The sequence below is a fragment of the Melospiza georgiana genome, chromosome 9, assembly GCF_028018845.1.
Source record: "Melospiza georgiana isolate bMelGeo1 chromosome 9, bMelGeo1.pri, whole genome shotgun sequence".
Classification (NCBI taxonomy): domain Eukaryota; kingdom Metazoa; phylum Chordata; class Aves; order Passeriformes; family Passerellidae; genus Melospiza; species Melospiza georgiana.
The window spans coordinates 27641953-27657930 of NC_080438.1; the positions used below are offsets into that span (position 1 = coordinate 27641953).

The 15978-nt window shown below is 49.5% G+C and overlaps 1 protein-coding gene across 1 annotated transcript in view; it reads right to left on the reverse strand.

The window, feature by feature from the left end:
• The window catches only part of PLPP3 (phospholipid phosphatase 3), a 43067-nt gene extending 27467 nt beyond the window's left edge, over nt 1–15600 (reverse strand). Inside the window, exon 1 of the mRNA XM_058030044.1 lies at nt 15431–15600. Coding sequence (XP_057886027.1) covers nt 15431–15569 — 139 coding nt within the window. The 5' untranslated portion in view covers nt 15570–15600. The remainder of the gene's footprint in view (nt 1–15430) is intronic.
• Between the last annotated feature and the right edge of the window lie 378 nt (nt 15601–15978).

Genomic DNA, 15978 nt, shown 5'->3' on the forward strand with positions numbered 1-15978 from the left:
TACTTGCTTTATGTAATGCTCCCCTTTCTCCCCCCCGCCTTCCTCTCCTCCTTTCTTTTTTCTGGAAGTTCCCCAGGAGAAAATGGTATTACACAACTGCCTTGATTAACTGGAAATGAAGCTTTTCCCCCTCGGTAGTCGCGATTTGGTAGAGTTTCCAGGACATAAAGCACGGCCCAGAGTGCTGAAAGGCAGAGAGACGTGGGTGGAAGTGATCCAAAGGCCCTTAAAGTGATGGGGGTTGATCTTGGTGGTCCCCAGAGCAGAGCTCTGAAAGGCTTTGCCTATTTATCAATGGGTTAAAAAAGTGCAATATTACCATTCTTCTTGTTCCTCTCTGTATTTTGACTGCAAAGAGTGGCATCCTAATGTATAGCAACACATGATGTATTTGAGACTGTGCTGGTAATGTTAAAAAAATAAATAAAATCCATGCTCCTAATTAAAACAGCTTTGTATTACAGGGAAAGGAGACTTTGCAGGGGAAGGAGGAGGAATGATAACTGCTGCCTTGGCCATGCTGACACCTCCCTGCCCACAGAAGTTTTGATGGAAAGCAGCTGGGAGTGGGGTATTTTGGAGGCAAGACATCACCTGTAATGACAGAGGTGTCCACCCCACCCGGCACTGCCCATCTGCCTCTGTGAATTATTTGTGCCCCTGAAAGCCAAACAAAATTTTTTGGAACAGCACGGCTCTGTGCTGCACACCATCTCAGACTTCTGGGTGCTTTTATCCCTCTAAGAAACTGAACATTCTGCAAATCCAGCGTAACACTGAAAACTTCACCACTGTGTCCTGCAAGCACAGGGCCAGGCAGGGTGGGCACAGCCACCTTGTCACCCCAGCCCCTTTCCCATGCACCTGCCCATAAAAGCTGAATTTTGCAGCCAGGTGACATCCCATAACCCTGTTTCTTTAAGGGACAGGATGAACTGGGCCACATCTGAATGGCACAGGAGAGAGCCAAGGCTCTATTCACACTGACTGGAGGGACACAACATGTACCATGCCTTTTAAAACCAAAAATGGACAACTCCAAATTTCCATTTCCAGCCTCCTGCAACAATGCTGTGCCCTGCTGTCAAGGAACGTGTGAATAAATTGAGGAAAGAAGGTTAAAGAAGCCCAAGGGAATAGGAGTCCCTTTTTCTTTATTGCAGTTAATTTTGACAAAGGCTCTTCTGTTTCCTCTCCTCCCCCCTTTTTTTTTTTATTTGGAAGGGCTTCGTGCCAAGCTGCATTATTCCTCTTCACCATGGTACTGCCATGAGACCCGCCTGGTATGCTTGCCTGAAAATCTCAGGTTTTCATGGAAATTGTTTTTATCTCAACAACTACTCTGTTTGTCACCTCAGACATGAAAAGTGGAGGAGAAGGGCTCAGGCTCAAATCCCATCCCAGCAACAAAACATCCATGAAAAAGTACCACGACCTTCCAAACCCAGCCCCGTGAAAACCTGCCCTCCCAACAGGGCAGAAACCCTCCAAAAACCCTTTTACCACCTCACTCAGAACACCAGAGCAACTGCAAACCCATGAGAGATGCTGTGCACAGCCTCAGTTCTAAACAACAGGGCTTGGGAACAAAAAGCATCCCATTGGTGGGATTGTTTTGAAGTATTTTTTAAGTGGAAATAGTTTCTTTTCTTGCAGCCCATCGTGGCAACCAGAGCCCTCTGGCTCCTGTCAGCGAGGCAGGAGCTCCTCAGGGGTGTCCTCTATTTCCAGCCTATTTACTGCTCTGCTGAGAAAGGAGCCTATAGATGCTCCAGTTCTCAGATTTGGGACTTTGGAGGGACTGGGGTTATTCAACAAACCAACCCTTTCTAAACACTGTCAAAGGAGTGATTTGATGCCTTTCAGTGCTTACCATACAAAACGCTGAAAGACCAGCGGGCTTCAAAAGCCGCAGGAGCGGAGCTGGAGTTTGGCAGGAGTTCATTAGCTGCCTGTGTCCTTCTGTGTGTGGCTTGTAATTACATGCAGACCCAGTGCCAAATCCTCATCTACTGAGGGGCACCAATTAACGTGCTGCTGGATGATTCACAGGTAGCTAATGTCGAGATTTATACACCCGGCGTGCCAAACAGCCCATGCTTTTTTATTATTAATATTATTATTATTATTACTTGAAGCTGGCCTTTTTTCCCCCTCTTTCCAAGTTATCATATAAAAACAAGGTTTTGGCAGTAAAATTGGGATTGTCCAGCCTGTTCCCAGGGCCACACACTGGTGGGCCTGATCCTGCTGACACTGTGTACCACATCTGAAGGGAAATGCACATCTCTTGGACCATGGGCCAAGGGCTTGCAAGTTAAACCACCTATTGTGTTTTCCCTTTGTAAAAAGCAGAGGTTTTCTGCTCCAAGAAGAAAAACTATGAAATTGAGGCACCATTTGCACTCTATACTTGGCTTTCCTGCTGCTTGCACCCTCTTACTTCTACAGGTAGCAAAACAGTAACAGTAGAAGCTTCAAGAGCAGCTGGGGTAGCTGAGGAAGCAGGTAACTAAAAGTGATAATTTACTTTTTGAAGGGGAAATGTACGCAAAACTGCATCTCCTGTAGGAAAACATAACAGTTGTTAGTTTCTCTGACAAAAGATTAAAAAAAAAAAAACCACAACAAAAAAGAGCCTTTCTTCTCTTGCTTGAAATCTGCATCCCTTTGCCTCTCTTACTGGAGATCTGCATCCCTTTGCAGCCAGCTGGCTCCCCATGCAGCCCTTGGCAATTAAAACCTTGGGAAGTCAAACACAACAGCATGGAAGTGAGCCTTTTGTTTTCCTGTTTTGTCATTCTTGTCTTGTGTTTGATCCCAAGATTTCTCAGGCTAGAGGGAAACCATGGGCCCAGTGGAGCATCTTGGCACTGGCTGGGCACAGGTCTTCGAGCTCACTGGCTTGCCACTGCTGATGGTTTTCCCATGGGGAGAATGGAGACCCAGGCCTCATCTCCTTCTGCTTGACTTTCTCTTTTCCAAAACACACTGCTCCTCAGCCCTGAGGGATAACAATTCCAGGAGGGCTGCAAGTACAACCCAACGCTCGCACCGCTTTATCCTTCTCCAATAAACCTTTCACTGCATTTGACACAATACAGGTCTTGTCCAGCCATGAAAGCTTTCCTGCTTATCAGGAGAATTTTTAATCAACCAGCAGGGAAAACACGGCCTGACATTTTATTGCTTCCTTGCGCTTTGCTTTTAGATGTTTCGGTTTCTTCTCTTGCTAATCTCTTTAGCCAGGGATCAGTGGAAAGCCTCAAGTTTTCCATGCCCAGCAGCTTCCCCTGGATCATTTGGAGTCAGGGCAGGCAGAGGAGTTTGGGGACAGTGGGGGGTTTTATGGTGGGATGGAGAAGAAGGCACCAAGCTCTCGATTCACTGCAGGTTCTGGAACAGGGTTTTGTCCTGGCCACAATTACAAAACAACAAACAACGTCTGTGGGGAAGGGTCATAAGAAGTTCAGCTTTCCTCAATTAAAACCATCTGGTGCCTATAAAAAACCCCAACTGGTTGGTTGGGATGGTTGGTAGCACCTCCTCCCCACTCGGCTCTTCCTGGCACCTCACGGGGACACGGTGGCACCAGAGGTGTCACAGTGAGGGACAGGGCTGCCATGGGAATGGGGGCCTGGCAGACACCCCCTCCACTTTGCATCCCTCCTGCTGCAAAGAAGGTGCCCCAGCATTCACCTCATTTCACTTCTTATCTGAGCCAGAACTCCTTTACGAGGTGCCTGTCCCCTCAGGAACACCAGCTCCTGCCAGAGCGCCCTCAGCGAGCCTGAGAGGGCTGAGTTTTCTGAGCAAAATAAAACATCCCTGTGAGGCCTGCGTGGGACCCTGCACAGGGTTTCTCCAGGTCACAGTCACCAACGGGTCCCCCTCCAGCATCAACAGCGAGAGGCACCGCCAAACCTGCAGGGGATGGGAACCTTTATTAAAAAACAACAACAACAACAAAAGAACCTAAACCTCTCCTTTGTTTCCAACAGAAATAAAAGAAAGGGGGGTGAAGAGGAAAAAAAAAAAAAAAAAAGGAAAAGAAAAGAAAAGGAGAGGAGAGCTTAGAGCCAGTTCCCCAGCCTGTAACACAAAACCAGGCTGTGCTGGGAAACCTTACACCACGCGGCATCCAGCTCATGTACTCCTGCTCCGCTCGCCGCCTCCCGGATGCTTCCCCAAGCCCAAACTGCCCTTGAGAGAAGCCAAGCCTCAGCCTCTGCTGAAAAGCCTCTTTGTTTGGATTCCCTTTCCAAATCAGCGTATCCTGAGATTGAACTCCCTTCCACCCCTCTGCAGGGTTTTTGAACGCTGGGGTGCCTTTGGCAGCAGGCGGCTCTGCCAGCAGGTTTGCGGTAACAGCGCTCGGCCCGCCCAGCCCGGCACCCTCAGCACCAGGAACTCTCTCTCCACGGTGGAGGAGAGAAAGGCAGGCAACGAGAAAGTGCTGCAGAATTACTTCAAAAGATCCTTTAATCATGGATTGTGAACAGAGGAGCTGAGTTCTCCTTAATTAAACAATAGCTTTAATCAGCCTTCAATAGCTGGTGTTACTCAGAGGGCGGTGAGCCCTGGCACAGGGTGCCCAGGGGAGATGTGGCTGCTCCATCGCTGGAAGTGTTCAAGGCCAGGTTGGAAAGGGTTTGAAGCAACCTGGGATAGTGGGAGGTGTCCCTGCCATGGCAGGGGGTTGGAACAAGATAATTTACTTTCTGAAGGGGAGTTTGGAATTTTGAGTTTTAAGGTCCCTTCCCACCCAAACCATTCCATTGTGTGACTCTGAGGCATATGAGTGAGCTGACCATTTTGTCTTTCTTAAACTGGTATAACTGAAAGGAAACCAGACAAGGCATCAAAGAAACTGAGGCATGAGATCTAGGCCATGCATACATCACCAAGAAGGTCTGACTCCAATACTGCTGTGAGCTTTCCATACAACCCCAAGGCCATCACCCACTGAGGCCTTCAAGACAGACCTTATGTTCATCACTCACTGTACACAGGAATAAAATACTCACCGTACACAGAAATAAAATGCATTTTCTTGTACTGCAAGCTCAGGACACAACTCTGCTACATCCATGCAGACAGGCAATAGGGGGTGTCCTATGTCCCTTGGGACTGGCAAACTCCCAAAATCCCACATTCCCACAAAAGGCAGGGATATGGTGCTCCCAGGGCAGGATCTCTGCTCCTGCACTGACCCAGCTGAGACCCACAAACAGCACCAAGGTGGGAATTTCACCCCTCAGAGAAAACACAGCAGATCTTACAGCAAGGGAGTGTTAATATCAGCCTGACACCTCACCCTGACACTAAAGGGAAAAACCTCTCCTCCAAAACCAGCCCAGGACTTAAAGCACAGGGAAAGAAGATGTTTTTCACTTGCAGGCAGCTTTACTTTACCTCAGTGTTACATCTTTCCCTGTGAAAGCAAAACCCTGAGATTTAAGCAGGTGGATTTTCAGGCTGTGGACCCAATACCCACTTGTGGCAGAAAACTTCAGCAAGAGCAAAAGCAAAGTACCTGTTGTTATATCCACAATCCTGGTGTATCCCAAACACTATCCCACTTGTCTGGCAATTTCAAACATGCTGCATGCCTAGATTCTGCAGTGGCTCTGAGAGTTTTACACACTGGAAAACTTCTTTGTGCCCATGGTGATTTATCAAAACAGGCTTTCTCCAAAATGCTATCCAGCTTTTCCAAGGGTTTTACATTTGACAAAGATTTGTACCAGCTCAGTCAGAAAAAAGAAATGCCACAAAACTTCTCCTTTAAGGAAAAAAAAAAACCAAACCACCCAACCCTCACAGTCCAATGCTTTAGAAATGCTTCCACATGCTAATCAGCCTCCTATTCAGTCCCAGACTGAATAGGACTCCAACAATGACAAAGAAATACGCTGAACCTATCCCACATTTCATCCCCTTCACTCAAAATGTTGCTGTTACCTTGGTTTTCAGCCGCTTTGTGGGAGCTGCAGCAGAATGACAGCTGCATGCTAAAGCTGCAGGGATGGTCAAGAAACCAGGAGGGCTGGATGAAAAAATATCTGGCCCAGATTATGTGGGAAAAAAAATGGGATTATCTGAGAGGATAGTAACTGATGGGGTAAATTTTTATGAAAATAAAATTTTCTCATTCTTTTAATAAGAAAAAAAAAAAGGCAAAGAAGCCCCTGATTCCTCTACAAAAAGCACAGCCTCTTGTGGTCAGGCAGCAAAGGGAACTTTCTCTCAGCCTGGCAAGTATGAATAGGATAAAAGCCCCTCCAAGCCCTTCCCTTTGAGAATCATCCATTTGTGTTATGTATTATCAACTGGCAGATGCCTTAGTGCAGCTTTTCCTCCACATCCTTAACCTGAAAAACTCCAGCTCTTATTCTGGGAAAGGACAAGCCAGCTCCTGCTGCAGTGGGTGAATCCAAGGTTGTTTCCCTTTCCTGCAGAGCATGGAAACACCAGAACAGAGGCACCTGGGTAAGTTTTCACAGGAATTCAGGTGGGAAGCCCCAGGACAGGTGCACACATGTCCTAGGGACACACTTGAGCCCCAGCCCGGCAGTCACAGGCTCCTCCACAGTCGCCGAGGATCTGATTTCAAGATGCTTTGGGAGGCCTGGCAGAAGCACTGAAGTACTGAAGTCTGCAGCTCCAACAGGGAGTTCAGGAAGGAATCAGAGGTGCCTGAGCAGCTCTGCAAGCCCCACTGGGCACCTCTGTACTGGAAACACTGCCTTCAAAGTGTGCCCTTGCCGGGCTCCAGCGCTGCCCACGCACCGAGGCGATGCTGCTCCTCTGCTCCCCAGATTAGAAACTCCCAGAGGCACAAACCTCCCGTGACGTGCCCGGGCAGGACCAAGGGCAGCACAGCCTGGCACAGGGATCCTCGGCCCAGCACGTCAATTCAGGGAGAAGCAGCTCCCCAAAAAGCAAGGGCCATCTGATCAGTGATCAAAGCGGTGCTCCAGAAACCTGCTAACACCAAACTGATTCACAGCTATCGACTTCAAAGGAGATCTGCTGCCTGCCATCAGCTCGCCAGCCATCCAAAATTACTCCCTGAGCATCACTCAGAACACAAATGCACCCAGTGGTTACTGACCAGACCTGCTTATCAGCATTTCACCAAGCTGTGTGCGAGTTTCCCTTTGGAAAATAGCACTTTAAAGGGTGGTGGGCCTTGCAGGAAAGCCTTGGAAGCCCTCAAAATGCTTGGGACGTGGGACTGGTTGCCACGGCTGCTGTGCTACTACAAAGACCAGAGCAAAGACCTCACTGTCAGCTGGCTGGGAATGATATCCAGGGCTGGGCTGGTTGCTCCCTCCAGGCTTAAAGGAAAGCCCATCACACCATCCCCCCAAAAAAGTCATAAATAACCTGCTGAGTGTCAAGGAGACAGGAAGCCCAGACCCCATTTGGCACATTGGCTTTCAAATTCAGTGGCTTAGCACTGGGAGGATGTGATGAGGTCTCAGCTTCATATTAATGCTCAATTAACAGAAATGTAACTAATATCTGTGTGCAGAGCCTGCATGCATGGTCAGACACAGGGTGGTCAAAAGTGGCAGTAATTTTTTATAATTTTACAGGTGAAAGCAGCGAATTTCTTCTTCTGTGCAGCACCAGAGTGACACTTTTGGGAGGCAGAAGCTCTCTGAAGGAGTATCACTTCTTTCAGGAGAGATGGCTGCCCAAAACATCTCACCAGCGACTTCTACTTCTTCTCTTTAAGCCATGGATGGAAGAACCATGCTGTTCTTAGCTTCAGCAGCGAGAAAAGATGATGAGGCTCCAAGAGGTGCACTGTAATAACTGCAAGCTCCTGAAGGGGTGAAGGACAGCTTGGTCCCACAGCCACCTTTGGTGTTCAGGACAAGCTGTGGGTGAACCCAGCAATGCCAACTGCTCCAGCCTCAATTTGCTGTGTTTTCCAAGCATCACAGGCTATGCCCACTGGTGTGTTTGACCAGAAAACCCAGAGGCACCTCCCAAGCTCCTCAATGCTATGACCAACACTCTTTCACATCTTTCTGGGCAAGGGATGTGGGAAAGCAGTAGAGGATTGTGAGCAGTCTCCATGGAGTCAGTGTCACCACCAGTGTCAGACCAGCTGCAGCTCCATCTGGGCTCTGGCTGGCAGCCCCTGAAGGAGGGCACCATGTGCTCAGAGAACACAAGGGCGTGCATGGATGCAGCCCTGCTCCAGGGCTGGAACAGGAACACACAGCACAAAGAGCACAGGCATGTGCAGAGCATCACAAGCTCTGGAGTTAAATTACATGTTCTGAGTATAACTTGACTTGATGCTGAGTCTGTTTCCAACCCTCTGTCTCCAAAACACCCAGCACATGTGAAAAACAAGCCCACTTACGTGACTGACTCCAAAGGATGGAGTTCCATAGGAATTTCTGGTACTTCCAAACCTGCCACGACGAAACTGGTTTTCACACTCATTCATGCATTCTCTTGGTAACAAACTTATGCTTAAGGCTTGCTTTCAAGCTGTTTGCATCAAAATCCAAACAAAGACACTTCAAATTCTCTGGTTTTCGTGGCACTCTGCTTCCTCAGGTCAAACTGGCGGAGCAGCTTCTGCTGATCACGATCCCACTGTTGCAACTGAGCCCTTGCGTGCAGCTAAGAGGCAAGAAGGGATTCTCCAATTTCCCAACAGCTGCTCCAACACATCCCTGGCCCCAGACACCTGATCTACAGGAAGGAACTTTCCACCTGCTCTAAAATTGTGGAGCAGGTAGTGTCCCTCCAAGGTGGATGCCATGGGAGAGAGTGAAACGGGGATGGGGTGGCTCTGAAAGGGATGCAAATGCCCTTCTGGGAAAGGGGGCCACTGATCCATAAGAGATGTGACACACAGGGCACCCACCTCCCAGCTTTTGGCAAAACCCACCCAGCTGAGGTATCTGGGAAGGCAGATGGAAGGCTGGGCCTCCAGACACGCTGGCAGTGGGGGAAGCACAGAACAGCGTTGAGAAAACTGACTTCAGACTTTTATAATTACAGGATAAGCGCTGGATTACTTTAATTCACCTCTTCCATTGAGGCTTTATCACTCTCATTTCTGAGCCTTTTTGTTTGTTTGTTTAAAAGATGAAACCTGACCTACCGGAAGAGCCGAAAAAGGCCCTAAGACAAAACAAAAGGAAGAAAATGTAAAAAAAAAAATTTTTATATATATATATATGTATGTGTATGTTAGCACTCATACAAAACCCCAGCTGGCAGGGGGAAAGCCACATCCTGGGAGGGGGTTTCCCTGCTTCCTTCCCCCGCTGGGACACAGCCCCTTGGGATGCCAGGGAAGCTGCTGTTCCCAGCTCTGGCTGTGTGAACGCTGGGAGAGGAGGGTTTGAAGGCTGCTGCCTTTCCCCACGCTGCCTTCAACAGGCAGGCCCTTGTTCCAGGCACAGGCAGGCCGGGAGACCACAAGGGTCCCTTCTGGATTACTATGGATGAAGTGGGAGCATTGTATGAAGGGAACGGGGAGGATGGAGCCTGCTCCGCCAGAGCTGAGCTGGGCCTTTGCCTCCCCCTCTCTGAAGGCATTTCAGGCAGAGATGGGGCCACACAAACACCCTGCCTATCTCAGATGCTGAACAGGGGCCCTGGCTTGCCAGAGGTTCCCCAGCTGTGGTATGCAAACCATTTTTGGGTGGTACACAGAGCACAAGCATCTGGAGAAGACACCACCAGCCTGTATCCAGACAAACAGAGTCAGACCAAAGCAGCCCAGGAAAGGCATGCATATTAAATGGAGATTTAAAGGGTATAAAAATAATCCGTTTGATCTGGGAGTGATGTTTATATTATTTTCCGTGCTCACTACAAACAGACAATTAAAAAAATGTCATCTGCTGTAATTGTGATTCCCATCTCCTGCCTGTCTCAGCAGCAGGTACACAGGATTCAAAGCACTCCTGGCCATGAAGCAGTTGCACGTAATTCTGCTTTTCCTGGAGACACATCTTCAGGCTGGCCAAGTTCCACCAACTCAGGAAAGCCAACAGATTTATACCCCTGAGGACTCGGTCTGCCATAGGTACAGCATTTCCTTGTTCTGCAATTAACACCTCAAGTATAATTGTCACTAATAATCTCTTTTTGATAGGTCGGTTCTCTCCTTTTTTTTGTTTGTTTGTTTGTTTTCACAAAGCAAATGCAGAAAAAGTGGATTTCAACCACCTCCAAAATATTTCTCTCGCCTTTACTTCCAGTCATCTTTGGCTCCTTTGGTCTTTCAAGGGAGGCACAACAGATGGGTATCACACTTTAGGTGCTGACTGCTGGTTCAATAAGAAGCTTTTCCAGGCTCAAAATAAAAAAGCTCCTTTACTCCCAAGTTCTGGCAGAGTCCAACTGCACAAGAACCTCACGCCAAGGTGCCACTTCTGCCAACCTGCTTGTGCCAGAGCACCTCCAGAGCAGCCATCCCTGGCCAGGAGCTGGCTGCCACCAGGAGATCCTACAGGTTGTGGAGAGACACATAAACATTAACGACCAAACCCCACCTAGGGATGCTCAAAACACGATGACGACTCTCCACCCACACCAGTGTGGTGTGGGCTCAGCACAGGAGACACAGCATGGAGAAGGCATCACCGAGGGGTTGAGACTGTCCAGCTGCTTTGGTACAGCCAGGCCTTGCTGTCCCTTGCAGGAAACAAGAAATGGTTGGCTCAGTGTCTTCCTCGGGTGCACAGAAAGATGTCACCCATGGGACAAGTGAGTGGTGCACAGTGGGGCAGTCCTAAAAATAAAAACAACAGCCCCAACCCAAACAAAGCAAAGTTGCTTAGCTCAACACATCCAGCCTTACACCATCCAAATAATTCTAACCTCACCCCTCATCTCCAATTCCTCCCACTCCTTACACTTCAATGACAATCCCAGGCCTGTTTGCACCAATTTTTGTGATGAAGCGACAGGGCCCCTGGCAGAGCTCAAATCCTTTTTGCTTCTGAGAGCTGGAGAACTACACAATTTTCTACACAGAAGAGGGAAGTCAAGAGTAATCTAAACTGTTAGCCCAAATTATAAGATTATATACCCACTTACATAAACATGTCAAGGTCCAGCTAACATAAATATTTACTTTCAAAGTTCATTTTAGCATCAAGCTCGCTACAGGAGATGCCAAATTTGTGAGAAAGCTGCAGAGATATTAAGGTTGTAAGAGGTCTATCCATCTGTTGCTTCAAAAAACCTTCCCAAGGCAGTAAAACTTGTGCTGCACAGATTAACTGGGATTGACAGAAGAGAGAAAATTAAATTAGAGGCAGAAGAGAAGAAGGGCAGTAAATTATGTGCAGTTTACATCCCACCAGCCTGAAACATATGCTCCCATAAAGCCAATTTCCACAAGCCTCAGAAGCAGGTATGCCAGATGAAATCTTTCTATTTTATGGCACAAGCAGGACTTTTTGGAAGCTGTTTTACCTGCACAAGCTGCACAAATACAAGCTACTGAAGACCCTCATCTGCCCTATCACCCTTGCTGACACAGCCTTCCCCTCTTCCGAGATTAAACGCTTGACTTAGCACCCGTCAGCAGAGCACAGGTGGCTGCTCAGAGCTTGCTGAACACCAGGAGCCCCTGCCAAGGGAAAACAGCAGGTCTGAGAGGAGTAAATTTAACCCTAGATGCTACATCTGCGGGGCCAGGCTCCAGAACATCCCACCTCAAGGGCAGGGCAGGGGGCTTTTCCCCACCTGGCCACGTCTCCTCCATCAGGAGGAGGCTTGGGGGCTATTGCAGGATAGTAAAACCCCATGGCACCAGGGAAAGTTGCCCCCTGAGATCTGCCCCAGCCAGGATCACCACAGTTCTCCCAGATAACAACTCCAGGCTCCAGGTAGGCGGTGCAGGAAACTCCTGGCAGAGGGAGGGATGCGGATGATCAGATGAAGGTGGAGTGAGGTCCACCCGTCACACCTCTTGTTTTGCTGCTCGGAGAGTTCCCCAATGCTCTACAAAGTAAAGACACCAACCAGCTCAGCAGGGGGAACTTCAGACCTGCCCAGACTTTCTCAATCACATTTTCAGATGTTTTGCAGTGATCGGGAGGCAGGGACAGGGCAGCAGGGACTCTTCCACACCACCAAGCTCGCCTGTGGCCCTAACAATTTTGGGAAGCATCTTCCAATGCTCTAAACAGAGCCCTCCCAAGAGGAGGAAGCAGATGGAGAAAGTTATTTTCCCCCCCTGCATGACCTGCTTTAATAAATGCACACTCAGTTCTTTTCTGCCTTTTTTTACTGAGTTAAGCACGGGCACGGAATTTCTGGGAAGTTAGCAGTGTCGGCGATCAAACCTCTTGTTCATGCAAGAGCCCAGGGATTTATGAGTGCCAAGTGCACTCATTAGAGGAGTGGGCTGGTCATTCAGGAACATCCAGCTCCCTGCCAACTCAACTCAAGTTGGAAATGCAGGAAAAACGGCAGGTTTGGTGCAGTGATCTTCATCCAACCCATTCCACCAGCCACTGGCTCGTGAGCCTGCTCCCCAAGAAAGAAAAGATACAAATCTTCCTTTTATGCATTTGCTATCAAGATAACCATTGTACTGCTTAAGGATGAAAGACAAAAGTGGATCTTTCTAACTACTCTCACCAAATTAAAGCTGAAGGAAGCTCCTGATAGCTCAGCTTTACTAATTCAGACTTTCTTAGATGTTTATGGTAATTGTCTTCTGGGTAATTTGTTTAAATTTGTGTGTAAACAAAGGGTTTGTACACATCTACAGCCCCACACAGAGCGTGTCACTTCTGAAAAACATTCCAGCCATAGTTCCCTCTTTTCATTTTCCCCTCAGAGAAAACCAATCCAAGGGCGAATTATGGCATTACCTGCAGCAGAAGCCAGTGCAGCGTCACAGGCCTCTGCAAATCAAATGGCCAGTTTTAATATTTCCTAAAGTGGTCCTCAAATGAGAAAAAGCCTTCTGTTTCCCTGCTTCTCTGAATGTCTTTGGGCAGCAGCTCAAGAGGCGTAACTCAGTTTGACGGCACTGGAGGCCACTGGCCATGTGCCCACATGCACCAGCATTACATCTCTGCTGGTCCCTCCCCCTCAGAAGGAGTCATTTCACCCAGCTCTGCACTTCATTATCTTATATAGGACTTGTTTTGGGGGGTTTTTTTCCCACTTTATATGTAAATATCCATCAACTTGTACCTGTGCACCTTTCTCTTACATGAAAATTCAGCTAGGACACTTATTTTCCACTTCCCAAGTAGATTTTTTGGGATTTTTCAAACATGAAAATGGCAATCAAGTACTTGGAAACTACAAGCTGATAGTCTTCCCTAGCAAAAGGCAGAGGGGAGAGCAAGCCAAGCCTCCCATGAGTGGGGCAGCTTTGACAGCAGCTCATGCCCAGCCGGCAGGTCCAATACTCCTGGTCCTGGTCCGGGTGTATTGGCAAAGCTCATTCCCAAACACACATCATGGACTGTCCATCCCCAAACACCCATCATGGACCGTCTGTCCCCAAACACCCATCATGGACTGTCCGTCCCCAAACACACATCATGGACTGTCTGTCCCCAAACATCCATCATGGACTGTCCATCCCCAAACACCCATCATGGACTGTCGATCCCCAAACACACATCATGGACTGTCCATCCCCAAACACACATCATGGACCGTCAGTCCCCAAACACCCATCATGGACTGTCCGTCCCCAAACACCCATCATGGGCTCTCCATCCCCAAACACACATCATGGGCTCTCCATCCCATAATCATCTCCCTCACCATGTCCCACCCATGCCCTTCACCTGCCAGTGATCAGTCAGACCTAAACTTTCTGCTGCACTCATGCTCTTGCATTTGAATGCTCCTCACCCTAAAAAACCCAACAACAAAGCAACAACGAAGAACCCCAACAAAAACCCCTGAACAAGCCAACTCTAGTGTTTACTTCCCGATTTCCACCTGTAGCAACCTGAAACAAAGCAACAATCACAGTTTTGCTGTATCACATTATTCCCTGCCAACAATACTTTCCAGTGATGCTTGATAAGTCCTGTTTACTCAAACTAGCACAAGTAGAATAACACATGTCAACCAACTGCTTTTTCATTTAGGACCCTTAGCCCAGAGAAGGGGAAGTAAAACCCTTTCCCCATTCAAATAGCACCTACTCATGCCAGGAACGCCTTAAGTTAAGAAAACTTGGGTAAATAAAAAGTTTAAAAGTTCTGACTCCTAGGAGATGTTTTACTAGGAATTCGATTTTCTGCTCAAGTAAGTGAGGTAAGTCCAGCTAGTTATGTTCCTACTTATAGTAGTTTCATATACCAAGTATTTTTATTTTTTCCAGATCCAAGAAGATGAAGCTTTCTGCACTGGCCCCTATTCTTGTGGGAATATAAAGAGAAAACCATGCCTCCCCCCCTAATGTATTAGTGCCCCCTAATATACACCAGATGATCAATAAACTGCATAAAAATTAAATCAAACTGACAGTCTTTAAAAAATGGGCTCTAAGCAGAAACAATTGTTTTAAAGACTGTGGTGTCTGGAGTATTAAACTCACGTGCTGTTGTGTTATTAATCTCTTTGTTGGAAGCCGGTTGATTTCCCCTACCCGTGTCTGTCAACTAAACATTCAGCATCGCAGCCACAATGGAAGGGTTGATGTTTTGGAATGCAAAAAGTTTTTTTTGAGATGCGCTGTTGACAGTTCCCTTCCATGCCACAGCATCTTCAAAAAAGCCATCGCATCCCCAAAAAAAACCGAGCAGGCAGGCAAACCCAAACCTCTGCCAGGGGCTGCGAGAGCGCTCCGGAATGAGTTTAGCGAGACGGGAGAAAGAGAGGAGCGCTGGTGAAGCCGCCGGCAGAGCGACACGGCAGCCGGAGCGGCCAGAGTTGCTGTTTTCCATTATTACCCAAAACACGAGCCGGGCTGAGCGTAGAGCGCTGCCTCCACCTGGAGCTGGCCCCGGCGCCGCCGAGGCAGCAGCGCCGGGAGCGGGGCCCGCGCCGGGGGCAGCCCCGGGGCGCATCCCCGAGCCCACAGTGCCCCCTGCGCACCGCCGGGCCGCTCCGGGGCCGCTCCGGGGCCGCGGGGGCAGCCACGCACCAACAGCAGCGAATCACCCGCACTCAGCGCCCCGGGGTGCGCGGCTGCCGTGCCCGGCTCGCCCCGCGGGGACCCCCGGCCGCCCCCCGCGCTCCCCGGCCCGGCGCGGCCGCTCCCCGGCTCCCCCGCTCGCCGCCCGGCCCGGCTCTCCCGGCGGCCCCGCTCCGCGCTTTTGTTTGGGAAGCGGCGCGGCCGGGGCACGGCCGAGCTCTGCCCGCCCGCCGCCCAACTTTCCCCAAAGTTTTTCCCGGGGAGCGGAGGGGGTGCGGGAGCGGGGAGAGGGGGCGCGGAGCCCGCGGTGCTCACCCATGACGAGGCAGAGGCAGTCGAGGCAGATGAGCAGGGCTTTCTTGCTGCTGCTCTTGGCCGGGTTGTTGTTGAGCGCCGGGCTGCCCCCATTCTTGCTCTCCGGCGGGATCGCCTTGTCGTACTTGTAGCTCTGCATTATCGGGGGCGAGCGCCCGGGACGAGCCGTGCCGAGCCGAGCCGGGCCGTGCCGTGCCGGGCCGCAGGGAGCCGCTCGGAGCCGAGCCGAGCCGAGCCGCGCCGCCGCCGGGCTCGCACGCCGTGCGCCGGGGAGGTGCTGCCCGCGCCGCCGGAGCCGCTCCCGGCCTCTCCGGTGGGGCACGGGAGGCGAGAGAGGCAGGCGGGTCTTCCCAAGGAGAGAGGAGGGGAAAACAAAAAAAAAAAAAAAAAATCAAAGTAGCAAAACAAAAAACCAAAACAAGCCCAAAAAAGGGAAAAAAAAACAACAACCCCAATCACCGGGAAAGCAGCGAAGGGGCAGCGAGTGAGAAGTTTGCGGGTTGTCCCAAAGGCGGTGGAAAAGTCCTGGAGGAAAAGCCGGGGGGAAG